Below are 14,740 nucleotides of genomic sequence, written 5' to 3'. Positions count from 1 at the left end.
ATAAGTGGAAAAAAAGCTAAAAAGTCAAAAAAGAGAACTATCACTTCAATTAAACTGTAACCGACCACACTCTAAAAGATAGACACTTACCATCTGCTGCTGGGCTGAATCTCTGATTGTTCTCCTCTACTTTGTTCTGTAACAGAAGACAGTGACCTTCAGGGCTGCCGAGTGGCACAGTGGTCTAAGGCACTGCATATCAGTGCAAGAAGTGTCACTATAGTCCCTGGTTCAAATCCAGGCTGTATCACATCTGGCAGTGATTGGGAGTCCAATTGGGCAGTGCACGTTTGGCTGGGGTAGGCCATCATTGTAAATAAGAATTTTGTCTTAACTGATTTGCCTAGTTAAATATATATTTAAAGGTCCAGTGTAGTCACACATGTGATTTCCTTTGTTTTATAAACTCAGCAAAAAAATAAACGTCCTCTCACTGCCAACTGTGTTTATTTTCAGCAAACTTAGCATGTGTAAATATTTCTATGAACATAACAAGATTCAACAACTGAGACATAAACTGAACAATTTCCACAGACATGTGACTAACAGAAACGGAATACTGGGTCCCTGAACAAAGTGGGGGTCAAAATCAAAAGTAACGGGCAGTATCTGGTGTGGCCACCAGCTGCATTAAGTACTGCAGTGCATCTCCTCATCATTGACTGCACCAGATTTGCCCGTTCTTGCTGTGAGATGTTACCACACTCTTCCACCAAGGCACCTGCAAGTTCCCGGACATTTCTGGAGAGAATGGCCCTAGCCCTCACCCTCCAATCCAACAGGTCCCAGACGTGCTCAATGGGATTGAGATCCGGGATTTTCGCTGGCCATGGCAGAACACTGAACGAGCAGTACAGAACGAGCAGTATGGCTGGTGGCATTGTCATGCTGGAGGGTCATGTCAGGATGTGCCTGCAGGAAGGGTACCACATGAGGGAGGAGGATGTCTTCCCTGTAACGCACAGCGTTGGGATTGCCTGCAATGTCAACAAGCTCAGTCCGATGATGCTGTGACACACCGCCCCAGACCATGACAGACCCCCCACCTCCAAATCGATTCCGCTCCAGAGTACAGGCCTCGGCGTAACGCTCATTCCATCGACGATAAACGCGAATCTGACCATCACCCCTAGTGAGACAAAACCGCGACTCGTCAGAGAAGAGCACTTTTTGCCAGTCCTGTCTGGTCCAGCAACGGTGGGATTGTGCCCATAGGCGACATTGTTTCTGGTGATGCCTGTTGAGGACCTGCCTTACAACAGGCCTACAAGCCCCCAGTCCAGCCTCTCTCAGCCTATTGCGGACAGTCTGAGCACTGATGGAGGGATTGTGCGTTCCTGGTGTAATTTGAGCAGTTGTTGTTGACACCTTGTACCTGTCCCGCAGCTGTGATGTTCAGATGTACCGATCCTGTGCAGGTGTTGTTACACGTGGTCTGCCACTGCGAGGACAATCAGCTGTCCGTCGTGTCTCCCTCTAGCGTGTCTTAGGCATCCCACAGTACGGACATTGTAATTTATTTTCCTGACCACATCTGTAGTCCTCATGCCTCCTTGCAGCATGCCTAAGGCATGGGACACTGGGCATCTTTCTTTTGGTGTTTTTCAGAGTCAGTATAAAGGCCTCTATAGTGTCCTAGGTTTTCATAATGGTGACCTTAATTGCCTTCCGTCTGTAAGCTGTTAGTGTCTTAACGACCGTTCCACAGGTGCATGTTCATTAATTGTTTATGGTACATTGAACAAACATGGGAAACCCTTTACAATGAAGATCTGTGAAGTTATTTGGATTTTTACGAATCATCTTTGAAAGACCGGGTCCTGAAAAAGGGACGTTTCTTTTTTTGCTGAGTTTATATATATTTCCACACTATGAGGTTGGAATAATACTGTGAAATTGTGAAAATTATGATAATGCACTTTTAGTACTGTTAAAAAAAAACACCTGAAATTTCAGCCTGTTTTAGTGGGATGGAGTTTTGGCCTGCCCGGTGACATCACCAGGCGGTAAATTAGTTCATCAAATCAAATCAAATGTTATTTGTCACATGCGTAGGCCTTACCGTGAAATGCTTACTTTAAAGCCCTTAACCAACAATGCAGTTCAAGAAATAGAGTTAAGGAAATATTTACAAAATAAACTAAAGTAAAAAATTTAAAAAGTAACACAAGAATATTACATAACAATAATGAGGCTATATACAGGGGGTACTGTTAATAAACAGCGAGTAGCAGCAATGTAAAAACAAAGCAGGGGGAGTTCAATGTAAATATTCCGAGTGGCCATTTGATCAATTGTTCAGCAGTCTTATGGCTTAGGGCTGAAGCTGTTAAGGAGCCTTTTGGTTTTAAACTTGGCGCTCCAGTACCGCTTGCCGTGCTGTAGCAGAGAGAACAGTCTATGACTTGGGTGACTGGAGTCTGACAATTTATCGGGCCTTCCTCTGACACCTCCGAGTATACACAGTCGGGAGAACAAGTATTTGATACAATGCCGATTTTGCAGGTTTTCCTACTTACAAAGCATGTAGAGGTCTGTAATTTTTTATCATAGCTACACTGTGAGAGGCGGAAACTAAAACAATCTAAAACAAAAATCCAGAAAATCACATTGCATGATTTTTAAGTAATTGTGAAGACTTACAGAAAACGTTTGACCTCTGCCATTGCCAACAAAGGGTATATAACAAAGTATTGAGGTAAACTTTTGTTATTGACCAAATACTTATTTTCCACCATAATTTGCAAATAAATTCATAAAAAATCTTACAATGTGATTTTCTGGATTTTTTTTCTCATTTTGTCTGTCATAGTTGAAGTGTACCTATGATGAAAATTACAGGCCTCTCATCTTTTTAAGTGGGAGAAGTTGCACAATTGGTGGCTGACTAAATACTTTTTTGCCCCACTGTAGATGAGAACTCTCTTGGTAGACAGTGTGGTCTAATGCTTATCATGAGGTATTCTACCTCAGGCAAGCAATACCTTGAGACTGCTTTGATATTAGACATCGCGCATCAGCAGTTATTGACAAATAGACACACCTCCGCCCTCTTCTTACAAGACGTAGCTGCTCTGTCCTGCCGATGTACGGAGAAGCCAGCCAGCTCTATTTGATCTGTGTCGTTATTCAACCACATCTCGGTGAAACATAAGATATTACAGTTTTTAATGTCCCGTTGGTAGGATAGTCTCAATCGTAGATCGTTAGGCCTTGTCTTGACAAAGCAGTATATCCTTCGCGTCGGATTCATTAAAATAAAGTATTTGTCAAGTTTGAGTAGAGTAATCGCTATTCTGATGTCCAGAAGCTCTTTTCGGTCATAAGAGACGGTAGCAGCAACATTATGTACAAAATTAGTTACAAACAATGCGAAAAAACTAACAAAATAGAACAGTTGGTTAGGAGCCCGTAAAACGGCAGCCATCCCCTCCGGCGCCATAATAAGAAAGAGAGTTCCAAACCTCTCTGCCAATACAAGCTAGTTTTCAGTTTTACCTTCCCTAATCAGACCAGTTCCAGACAGTCCTAGCTAAATTCTTGCTTGAGAAATTGCTCTTTGATAAGAAGCTATTTTTGTTTCTTTTTGACCATTTTAATTGAAAACAACAAGAGTAAGGTACTTAATTGTTACCTTTAAGAAGTGATTTCAAGAATTTGTGTCATTAAGTTGAAATAAATGGAAAGGAATTGCAATTTTAATGTAGCTCCCACATGACCTGAAATGAAAATGGAATGGCTATGAAACTCTTTGAGTTGGTTTCCAGTCATGACCTCACCACTGACCTCATTGTCACAGCTACATCCCAAGTCGTAGGTTGTGGCAGAGGTGGCGTCAGAGGTGGTGGGTGCAGTCACTTCCTCTGGCATGATCGGTGTGAAAGGAGGAGCTTTCAGCATGTCATTCAGACTGCCATGGGTTCCATTGTTAGGGGCAGGGACTAAGCCCAGGAGGTCTGGGAAAGAAGGGCATATGAGATGGATGCTACAAAGTTTCCACAGAGACTTTATATTTCCTGGTTATGAAATATCTCTTGTAAATATTGGTTTCAGAGTAATCAGGGGTGCCAACAAATAAGCTCGTACTAGCACTTAATAAGTACAGAAAGAAATCGTACCGCACATGACATTGTACAACTCAATATTTTCAAATTCTGCCACTTTGGTCTGGAACATAAAGCTTGGTCCATAGCCCAAAAAGATTGTCTATATTGGGAACAAACATTGGAAACAATGTAAGCACAAACAGCTAAGAATAGAATACAGTATGTGAAAAATGTTGCACTGATAGAATGTTAATTTAAGTGGTTACCCGCATACTGGTGATCTTATTGTCAAATCCGTGGTCACCAAAGAAACCACATCTCCCAGGATGCCTCCTGTTTTCAGGTACTTTCCTGCATCACATAGAAAAAATACACAAAATAAAAAGCATTACACAAATACCAATTAGTCCACAAATTCCATATAATTCTTTTAACTTAATCTAGTTGAGTTGATAGTACTAGTTGTGTAGAAAAATACAATACCAAGCAACGTGCCACTTTCTCTCCATGAGTAAGTGGACAGCCTCAATTCTGCGGTTGTTGGCGTAGTGAAGCCGTTTCGGGAGGTGTTGTTTCAAGTAAGGCTTAAAGTGCTGGGTTGGCATTTTACACTGAAAAACAAGGTCATTACATGGACTCTGTGACCACACATGTAGATGACTTACTGTAAGTTCTACACAGCCAGCAAAATATCTAACAAAAACATAATAATTGTTTAGTTTTGTTCGTTTTTTTCATGTGCACTTACTGTAAGATTTGCCACAACTACTTTTGGGTCATCTGAAAAAAGTAAACATAAAAAAGTAAAACAGATACATAGGAAAATAAACTAGAAAGAAAGAAATATGTGTGAACACATTCTAGTTCACACATCTAGCCTGCTACATCCATTCTCTTACAGTACTGTGTAACTCACAGGTGGTTGATTTGGGATCCCGGGCCCGGATTCTCCCAAGAGATCCAGGGATCAGATTGATCTCATCCACGTTCACAGGATAGGTACTGAGGAACTCAGTCCTATCACAGTGGGCCTCCTCCATTCCTAGGGGGGGGGGGGGAAAGAGACAAGTTAACATAAGCCAAAATAAAAATGATTTTATGCTTGTAAAAAGGTTTTCTGGTTGTAGAGACATCAAATAACCAGATTACAACAAGGTACATATGGATATTTTCACAATGTTATCAAGACATCAGGGAAAGACATCTGGTTTGGGTGTTATTCAGGGGTGGCAGGTAGTCAAGTGGTTAGAGTGTTGGGCCAGTAACCAAAAGGTTGCTGGATTGAATCCCTGAGCTGACAACGTAAAAATATTTTGTTCTACCCCTGAACAAGGCAGTTAGCCCACTGTTCCCCGGTAGGGCCTCATTGTAAATAATAATTTGTTCTTAACTGACTTGCCTAGTTAAATTAACAAAATATTAAGTCAGTTAACCAGAGTAGACATAGGCTAGTGCAGATACAATTCGAAATTGTGGTCTATTCTTCCATACCATGGTCTCCAACGACAATGATGTTGACACAGCGGTGTAGGTTCATCTGCTTCAGGCCGTTCATCAGCTGTCCAATGACATTATCAATCTCCCTCAGGGGGTTGTCCAACTACAGCACACAAAACACACCAAGGTTACTACAAGTCATGCCTCAAGAACAATCTCTGGAATTTGTCAATTGTGGTTCATGATAACATTTGACCTGTATTTACAGTATCGATGAGTAAATATCACCGTAGTTAGAGAGCGCAGCATTATTTAGCTATTTAGCCGCTTAAAATGAGTTGTTCTTACGTGAAACATCCCCCACAACACCCACACCATCCCATAGCAACCATTAACCATCTTTGGCCTAATTTCGTCCACCAGCCAGTTCTCGCTCTCTCTGTCGAACCAATTTGAGCCTGGGGATGAGGTTATTTCTGGCCCAATCAGAGGAGCTCACCTCATTGCTGAAGGGCCCCAGTCTGTGTCCGAAGGTGTCTGGCTGCTCTGAGTGGACAGCGTACACATAGGGCCTAGAAATAGCACACAGAAACACATCTCAACCACTGACCCATACTCAGTACAGACACACAGCTCAACCACTGACCTCAGTACAGACACACAGCTCAACCACTGACCCATACTCAGTACAGACACACAGCTCAACCTCTGACCTCAGTACAGACACACAGCTCAACCTCTGACCTCAGTACAGACACACAGCTCAACCTCTGACCTCAGTACAGACACACAGCTCAACCTCTGACCTCAGTACAGACACACAGCTCAACCTCGGACCCCAGTACAGACACACAGCTCAACCACTGACCTCAGTACAGACACACTGCTCAACCACTGACCCATAATTAGTACAGTAACTTGCTTCTCTATTCAGTATCTATTAATACTCTTATATACACTGCTCAAAAATTAAAGGGAACACTTAAACAACACAATGTAACTCCAAGTCAATCACACTTCTGTGAAATCAAACTGTCCACTTAGGAAGCAACACTGATTGACAATAAATTTCACATGCTGTTGTGCAAATGGAATAGACAACAGGTGGAAATTATAGGCAATTAGCAAGACACCCCTAATAAAGGAGTGGTTCTGCAGGTAGTGACCACAGACCACTTCTCAGTTCCTATGCTTCCTGGCTGATGTTTTGGTCACTTTTGAATGCTGGCGGTGCTTTCACTCTAGTGGTAGCATGAGACGGAGTCTACAACCCACACAAGTGGTAGTGCAGCTCATCCAGGATGACACATCAATGCGAGCTGTGGCAAGAAGGTTTGCTGTGTCTGTCAGCGTAGTGTCCAGAGCATGGATGCACTACCAGGAGACAGGCCAGTACATCAGGAGACGTGGAGGAGGCCAACAACCCAGCAGCAGGACCGCTACCTCCGCATTTGTGCAAGGAGGAGCAGGAGGAGCACTGCCAGAGCCCTGCAAAATGACCTCCAGCAGGCCACAAATGTGCATGGGTCTGCTCAAACGGTCAGAAACAGACTCCGTGAGGGTGGTATGAGGCCCCGACGTCCACAGGTGGGGGTTGTGCTTACAGCCCAACATCGTGCAGGACGTTTGGCATTTGCCAGAGAACACCAAGATTGGCAAATTCGCCACTGGTGCCCTGTGCTCTTCACAGATGAAAGCAGGTTCACACTGAGCACATGTGACAGACGTGACAGAGTCTGGAGACGCCGTGGAGAACGTTCTGCTGCCTGCAACATCCTCCAGCATGACCGGTTTGGCGGTAGGTCAGTCATGGTGTGGGGTGGAATTTCTTTGGGGGGCCGCACAGCCCTCCATGTGCTCGCCAGAGGTAGCCTGACTGCCATTAGGTACCGAGATGAGATCCTCAGACCCCTTGTGAGACCATATGCTGGTGCGGTTGGTCCTGGGTTCCTCCTAATGCAAGACCATGCCAGACCTCATGTGGCTGGAGTGTGTCAGCAGTTCCTGCAAGAGGAAGGCATTGATGCTATGGACTGGCCCACCCGGACATCATGTCTCGCTCCATCCACCAACGCCACGTTGCACCACAGACTGTCCAGGAGTTGGCGGATGCTTTAGTCCAGGTCTGGGAGGAGATCCCTCAGGAGACCATCCTCCACCTCATCAGGAGCATGCCCAGGCTTTGTAGGGAGGTCATACAGGCACACGGAGGCCACACACACTACTGAGCCTTATTTTGACTTGTTTTAAGGACATTACATCAAAGTTGGATCAGCCTGTAGTGTGGTTTTCCACTTTAATTTTGAGTGTGACTACAAATCCAGACCTCCATGGGTTGATAAATTTGATTTCCATTGATAATTTTTTGCGTGATTTTGTTGTCAGCACATTCATCTATGTAAAGAATATTTCATTCATTCAGATCTAGGATGTGTTATTTTAGTGTTCCCTTTATTTTTTTGAGCAGTGTATATTAATGCCCCCGCCCCCTCCCAAATTAGTCCATCTGAGTGTCTTGGGGAAATTTGGTTGGACAATTTGGTGGAAGTGAGGTTGGCACAGGTTGATGTTAACATGAAATGAGCATTGGGGATGAATATCTAACCTCTCATCGTCAGGAAGACTTAGCCAACGCAAGATGGTCAGGATTCTCCTCTCCAGTGGAATCACCCTGCAACGACACAGATATGTCAGTCAAGTATACTTGCAGGTATCTCATGGTTTAGTTCTAGAATAACTGCATGTTATGGGGGTAAAACATTTTAGAAAAAATCCAAAAGGGTGCCAAAACATAGAAATATCAACCAAAGTGTACATTTGGCAGTCTAATGTGGCTCTCATGTGTGTATACTAATTAGCAAAACTTGCTAGCAAAACAAGCTGGGCTCTACGCTACCATGCTTTGAGAGCTCAATGGCCAATGTGTCTGTTTGAATGGGGGGTATTGTTTGTAAAGATGTGCTGTAGGAAGGACCAGCTCCCTCGTGCTTATTAGGTCATAGATATGCAAATGATTTGCGTCATTTCACAAGTAAAATCACAACTTATTTGTATTTATATTGACCCTTATCATCTTTATACTACGTTTGTGTGGAATTGTTTAAAGATGGTAATACCATGGATCCGTTAGCTATTTGATTTGGAATATTAGGACTCCTTTAGGTATAAAAAATATATATAAAAATGATTTGATACAAATTGAATTTGGCCTTTACTGCTATAGCCCATAGAAACGCACTGAATAACACATTCATAAATGGTAAAACTGACAGTCAAAAAACAAAGTAATTAACAAAGAGAGTTAACACACCATGGCCAGAAGAAGGTGCCTGCCTTCACCCCTTGCTTCTCTGCAGTGATCCAGATCTACAGACATACAGGGAAACAAGCATTGTTCCAAGCACAGATATAAAACATGAGGCATACAGTATGCAAAAAAATCCATTCACTTATTATCTTATCCATTCCTAACCACTTGATACTGCTCCAAGTTGCTTTCTTACACTAGAAATGTCATTGTGCTCCTGCAAACGTATTGGTGTATTTCCCTAAGATTAAAAAACTGTGTAAGTGTGAAGAATTGGACAGTATCTATACACTCACAGGTTGGCCACCCCACCAGCGGTGGTTCAGTTTCTCCCTCCCCCTCAAGTGGAAATTGGCGTCAAACACGGGGTCGTGCATCGAGTTTCCCACTATTCCATGAGACTCAGGATAAAGCCCCTTGAAAACATCACAACTCACAGAGTTATGAGAGAAACATCATTGAAACATCATTGATCTGTTTAAAAGTTGTTACAATGTTATTATAATGTCGTTACATGTTTTTACACTGTACACGGACATGTATTGGAAACCATCTAATTGAAAACCTATTTTATTTCAAGTTTCAATAAAACAGTGTAAATTCATATGGACATGCATAGGAATAAGTAAACATACCGTGGCAAGAGTATACAAATTGGGGAAAGTTTTGGAGGGGTACACTGGTCGCATGTAGGGTGCATGAGTGCCACATGTTCCTATATGGAAATAAATTAGCCAATGATCAGTAGCCTAGAATCTTTCATCACACTGCATGATAACTAAACACATCCATTCTGATCTAAAACATAATAGAGTAGAGTAGCGGGCTTTTTCCCCCTCTAGAGACCCCTATGCCTTCTAGGGAGTTTTTCCTAGCCACTGTGCTTCTGCCTCTGCATGGCTTGCTCTTTGGGGTTTTAGACTGGGTATCTGTAAGGTACTTTGTGACAACTGCTAACGTAAAAACGACTTTACAAAATAAATGTGATTGACATGCAAGTTGCCTGGGTACTTCACCTTTTCTGCCTTCAATGCCATTAGCTACAGTATGGCCTATCTAGTGTCAGGATGTGAGTGGGAGTGACTTACTCAGTTTCTCCATGTTGGGGATCACCGCTTTGCCCTTCTTCATATAGGAGGCCCGGAACCCATCCACCGACAGCATGATCAGAGGAGGACGGATAAAACTGGGAAGAATGATCAAATACTCAAAAGCTGTCATGGAAAATTAAATGTTGATAAGATGTCACTTCTTAAGTTTACACAAATTATATGGGAACCATATGGCCTAGCAGTGTTAGGTCAAAAAGTGCCAACAGGGCTACTGGTTCCAGTCCAAGTTGGAGGTGACTGCTCAACTACTGCCACTTTCCCCAGACCATGAAGCCATTGTCGCTGTTTCTGAGGATAAAATCATAACTAATAAGAAAACATTCTTGAGTTTTTGATTCAAACGTACCCTGCAGGACATTCAGGGCCTGTGATGTCCTCACACTCACCATCCACCCATTTAGTGTCTCCTGCAATAGGAGAATTTGAAAAGTCTAGCACATGATCTAGTAAAAGTCTGTTGCCGGTACATTGGAATTTGATTCAAAATAAGAATTTTCTTCACACTGCTTGTTGCAAAGTTTCACTTCTTCATTTCGAAAGTATGCAGATTAGCACGGGTTGTCAGAGTATGAGGATGATACATATAATACATGTATACCATGAAGAATGTGAAAGATACTCACAGTTTGTACTTTTTATCGGTTCATTGTAGAGCAAACAACATATGTGAAGCTAATGCACTTCTGTCCAAAGGAAGATGCAAGACAAGAACCCAAAGCCCACATCCTATGTCACCTTCTAACTGCCTTCCCATTTGGGTCTCAATATGGAATGAACTGACCTAAATTAACTTTCTTCAACAGCCTTTCAGACATCCCAAGTTTGAGTGTGTACCTTTGCAGAGGGCCTTGTAGTTGGTGCAGCAGTCTCCTTTCTTCAGACAATCTTCTGAGCAGTGGCATGCATGTTCATCATTCCTCATCTCCCCACAGCGATCTTCACTGCACTCAAAGCCACCAGCTGCACCAGGGAAGGGACATAAGAGTCTGTATTCAGCATCAACAACTAGCTACAACAGGACCAGTCATGACTCATGGACACAAATCAAGCAGAAAGCAAATTCAATATCAGCCATTGTTTAATTTGGTTTAATTATTTTCAACAGTAGTGGATGGTTTTATAATCTGTTCATATTGGGGATTGTAAACTTGGTGGTTCGAGCCCTGAATGCTGATTGGCTAAAAGCCATGGTACATCAGACCGTATACCATGGGTAAACATGTATTTTTACTGCTATAATTACGTTGGTAACCAGTTTATAATAGCATTAAGGCACCTTGGGTGTTTGTGGTATACGGCCAATATACCAAGGCTAAGGGCTGTATGTATACAGGCACTCCTTGTTGCGTGATGCTTAAGAACAGCCCTTAGCCATGGTATAATAGCAATAATGCACTTCGGGTGTTAGTGGTATACGGCCATATAGCACAACCCCTCGGGTCTATTGTGCAATTATCCCATGGCACCACAGTAAGAGACACCGTAAGAAAAAATAGTTCAAAGACAAGCTGGTACACAAACCTGTTTTTAAACAGTGCTCATCGAAATCTGAGCAGCAGCTGTAGTAGGTTTTGCACAAGTTGTCACATCTGCAACCTGGCGGTAAAGCTTCTTCCAATTCGAAACATCTGCCCTTACATGATCCTGCTGAGCTAACCCACAGGGAGTCTGAGATAGCTGGGACAAGAGAACACCATTACACAATGCAAAAGAGACACGCCAACTCCAAGTGACTCTGACTCAACTTCCATGGACGTGTCCTCGTATGGATACCACATTCACTAGAAAATACGTCAGTGCATTGAAAATGTAGCCTGGTAAACACAGCTTGTGTGTTGCACATAATAAGCTATGGCGTTATGACAAGACAAAGGCTAAAGGCGATCAAGCTGCAGAAAATGAAAATAAATATTGGGTTACTACAGTTCCAAAAAAAGGTGCAATATGGAAGAAAATGAACAGTGGTGATGCCAAAGAACAATTTCCATCTTTGAAGGGATTATTCTCTATTTTACTCTACTGTAATAAAAGCATTATTAGCCAATTGAGTGTCAGGGCAGGAAAAGCCAGATGTCAACACAGAGATGAATTTCTCACTTTTGGTTTGTGGCGGAGATCCTGCATCTTCTCCAGGTCGACTTGCTTGAAAGACATATGCCACACTAACACTGGATCCCGTAAGGAGTGCGAAGAGAACAACTAACTGAGAAGAAGAGATAGATGTCATCCTAAAGCTGTTCATACAACATCTGAATCAAGGAGTCAAGCCTAGACCATGAGGTATTCCACCTGATGAATTCAAACAGATCCAAAAATAATTTTCAACTAGTGCGAAAGTACCAGTTATAGTTAGGTACTGTGACAACTTAGATATTTGTATACTGGTCGATGTCAACTACATTCAAATACTCAAGCTGAGCACGATTTATCTTACACTGTAAAATGTAATCAATGGAATAGTCCCAAAAGTGCACATTTACAGCAAAATCATGTGCACCTCAAATAGGCTAATAACTATTTGACCTACAGCCTATATTTGACTCTGGTCTAACCATAGCGCCATCGTTTTGGCAAATATTTTGTTACTAGAGTATGTACTGTATGTGTTGAGCTTGAAATATGATTCAACAATCATTGAAGAGAGGAACATAATATTTGTTTAGCTTGAAATACTCCTTTAAATTCATCACAACAAGTGGTTGTCTTTTGTTATTTTATAAACAGCCCACGGATTGACGCAGTTTGAAGAGAGGTTTGTTTTCCTAATGGAGAACAGAACATCTGAATTTAGGTATAAAAACTTAATTATCATGGCAAAATATTTCCTACACAAATGTTGCTTTTTAAAAACTACCCCACATGTTCTTGTATTTATTTTGAACGAGGTAATTTGATCCCTGTATAGACCACCAGGTGTATTTATTTAGATAATTATTTATTTTTTACTGGGCTATTAAAACAAATATGTTTATATGTGACATTTTCTGGTGGGGATAAATAAATAAAACATCTCAATAAGATGCTGAGTAAATTAAGAGAAGTAAATTAAGAGAAGACTTAAATGAATGTGATTAATTACAGGCTAATCAATCTGAACAGACGATTCCTGTCACTCATTTTGCGATAATATTGTTTCAAGTTCATCCGAACTGTTGCAGTTAAACTGATACATCTGACACAGGCCTGCCTATTCCGTTTCGGTTGAAACGTTCAAATAATAGCTGGCACCATTTAAAATGAATGAAGAACAATTCGTCACAGAATAGAATGGAGCCTTACAGTACATGACTGTTCAAAATATTAATCATTAGCCAATTAGCTTGTTTACTTGCCCGGGTAAACAAGTGCGTGTGCCACTATTTACAGACTGTAGCCTATCGACAATTAGGCGTAGCCTACCGACAATTAGGCTATTAATGAATTGTTTATTTTCGTTGAAGACAATATATTAATGAATAGGATGAATAATTACATACGTTTACTAATAGCCATCTTGCAAGATCTGGACGCCTGTCAATAAGATTCAAAGTACAATTTCTTCCCTACACCTATCAATATGTTGCAAGGACGCATTTAGCATTTTGTCAGGTTGTCCAAAAGAAATCCAAGAATTTCAAGACTACATTTCAGAATACAACAATTATGCAACAACTTTACCGTACCAATTTCCCCAGTAACATGTTCCAAATAGCGTATCCTCCTCTTTAGCATTCCCCAAAAGAGTCCAAAAATTGTGGGCAAAGTCCACCCCTGACCGTTCTGAATCGATGACCAGGGCACAGGGGTTCAGCGCTGTTGAGTTGTCTTGCTCAATTTGCTTTTTGCTGCAAACCAAAGCGGATTAAGTAATGGTGACAGCTGCACTGTGGTACAATGGTGCTGCTGGCAGATGTTCTGTAAACCATAGTCAGCACTAAACTGTGGGTTCACTCGACTCGCGCAATGACAGAGGGAGAGGGAGAGAGAGGCGCTCAGAGAGAGAAGGGGGTGGGTTTTTATAAAAACAACTTTCTCTACTACAGTTTATGTTGAAATGACAGCTGTAAAATCATGTAGCTGCCAAATTTGAGAAAACACCACCCCAAAGAACTTGCTTTGAAAAGGCCTTGGGAGCATAGATGAAATTGCCCCCAATATTCTGAAAAGGTCGACTGCCCCCCCCCCCCCCAAATGATATATATCCTATATAATTTGGGAGGGGGGGGGGGGGATTGGGAGCCCCTTGGGGGTCAGAACAACCCAGATAGTCTAGGGACATGTCATTAGCAATGTCAACATGTATAGAATTGCGGGAAATTTGCTTTAACAGTTTACTTTGGGCACGAACAAAAGAAATGGGGTGTGCCTTTGGTGGTTCATCGATGTGTGATTTTGGTCATGTGTAAGCTAGCCACTTGTAGCTAGCCAGTAACTCCTCCAGTATGTCTTGATGTCATTTCACAGGATTAGTTTTTGGACGGAAGCTGTAGAGATTGGTAAGAAATGGTACTTCTGTTGCCAAATGTCTTATTCATTAATTTATTTAGATTTTTAAGCATTAAATTACCTGGTATGGTGGTGCATTGATCAGTTATACAGTTTAAAGCGGTTATTTTTGCGTTTTTGCCAACCTTTAAAGTAACTGTCCAGTGTTTGCAGATTTCTATGAAATATGACCTATAATTAATTACAGCAGCTTTTCTGTGTTGGAATGGTGTGGGCGTACCCCAACAACAGAATGGTGTGGGCGTACCCCAACAACAGAATGGTGTGAGCTATACCGGTCATACAAAATATTCCTGCGAGTAGAACGGTGATTGGCCAGATCATCCTCCTCTATAAGGAAATAGCAAGCATTT

At 41.9% G+C, this 14,740-nt stretch overlaps 1 protein-coding gene across 2 annotated transcripts in view; it reads right to left on the bottom strand.

The window, feature by feature from the left end:
• Nucleotides 1-13,873, bottom strand: part of LOC109875832 (ectonucleotide pyrophosphatase/phosphodiesterase family member 2) — a 33,979-nt gene extending 20,106 nt beyond the window's left edge. The window contains exons 1-19 of one of the 2 annotated variants that reach the window (XM_020468249.2): nt 13,565-13,873; nt 12,000-12,105; nt 11,424-11,579; nt 10,737-10,862; nt 10,249-10,309; nt 9,879-9,976; nt 9,426-9,505; nt 9,087-9,206; nt 8,794-8,849; nt 8,089-8,154; nt 5,983-6,055; nt 5,538-5,646; nt 4,963-5,088; nt 4,795-4,826; nt 4,530-4,657; nt 4,313-4,397; nt 4,119-4,206; nt 3,787-3,956; nt 91-136 (exon numbers count right to left, since the gene is read on the bottom strand). In XM_020468249.2, coding sequence (XP_020323838.1) covers nt 91-136; nt 3,787-3,956; nt 4,119-4,206; nt 4,313-4,397; nt 4,530-4,657; nt 4,795-4,826; nt 4,963-5,088; nt 5,538-5,646; nt 5,983-6,055; nt 8,089-8,154; nt 8,794-8,849; nt 9,087-9,206; nt 9,426-9,505; nt 9,879-9,976; nt 10,249-10,309; nt 10,737-10,862; nt 11,424-11,579; nt 12,000-12,105; nt 13,565-13,582 — 1,744 coding nt within the window. In that variant the 5' untranslated portion in view covers nt 13,583-13,873. The remainder of the gene's footprint in view (nt 1-90; nt 137-3,786; nt 3,957-4,118; nt 4,207-4,312; nt 4,398-4,529; nt 4,658-4,794; nt 4,827-4,962; nt 5,089-5,537; nt 5,647-5,982; nt 6,056-8,088; nt 8,155-8,793; nt 8,850-9,086; nt 9,207-9,425; nt 9,506-9,878; nt 9,977-10,248; nt 10,310-10,736; nt 10,863-11,423; nt 11,580-11,999; nt 12,106-13,564) is intronic. The other variant, XM_031788611.1, reaches the window with a different exon arrangement.
• Nucleotides 13,874-14,740: the final 867 nt, after the last annotated feature.

This window comes from Oncorhynchus kisutch, linkage group LG14, assembly GCF_002021735.2.
Source record: "Oncorhynchus kisutch isolate 150728-3 linkage group LG14, Okis_V2, whole genome shotgun sequence".
NCBI classification, from domain to species: Eukaryota; Metazoa; Chordata; class Actinopteri; order Salmoniformes; family Salmonidae; genus Oncorhynchus; species Oncorhynchus kisutch.
Note: the sequence above shows the minus strand (reverse complement) of the source record. Positions and strands in the feature narration are given on the sequence as shown.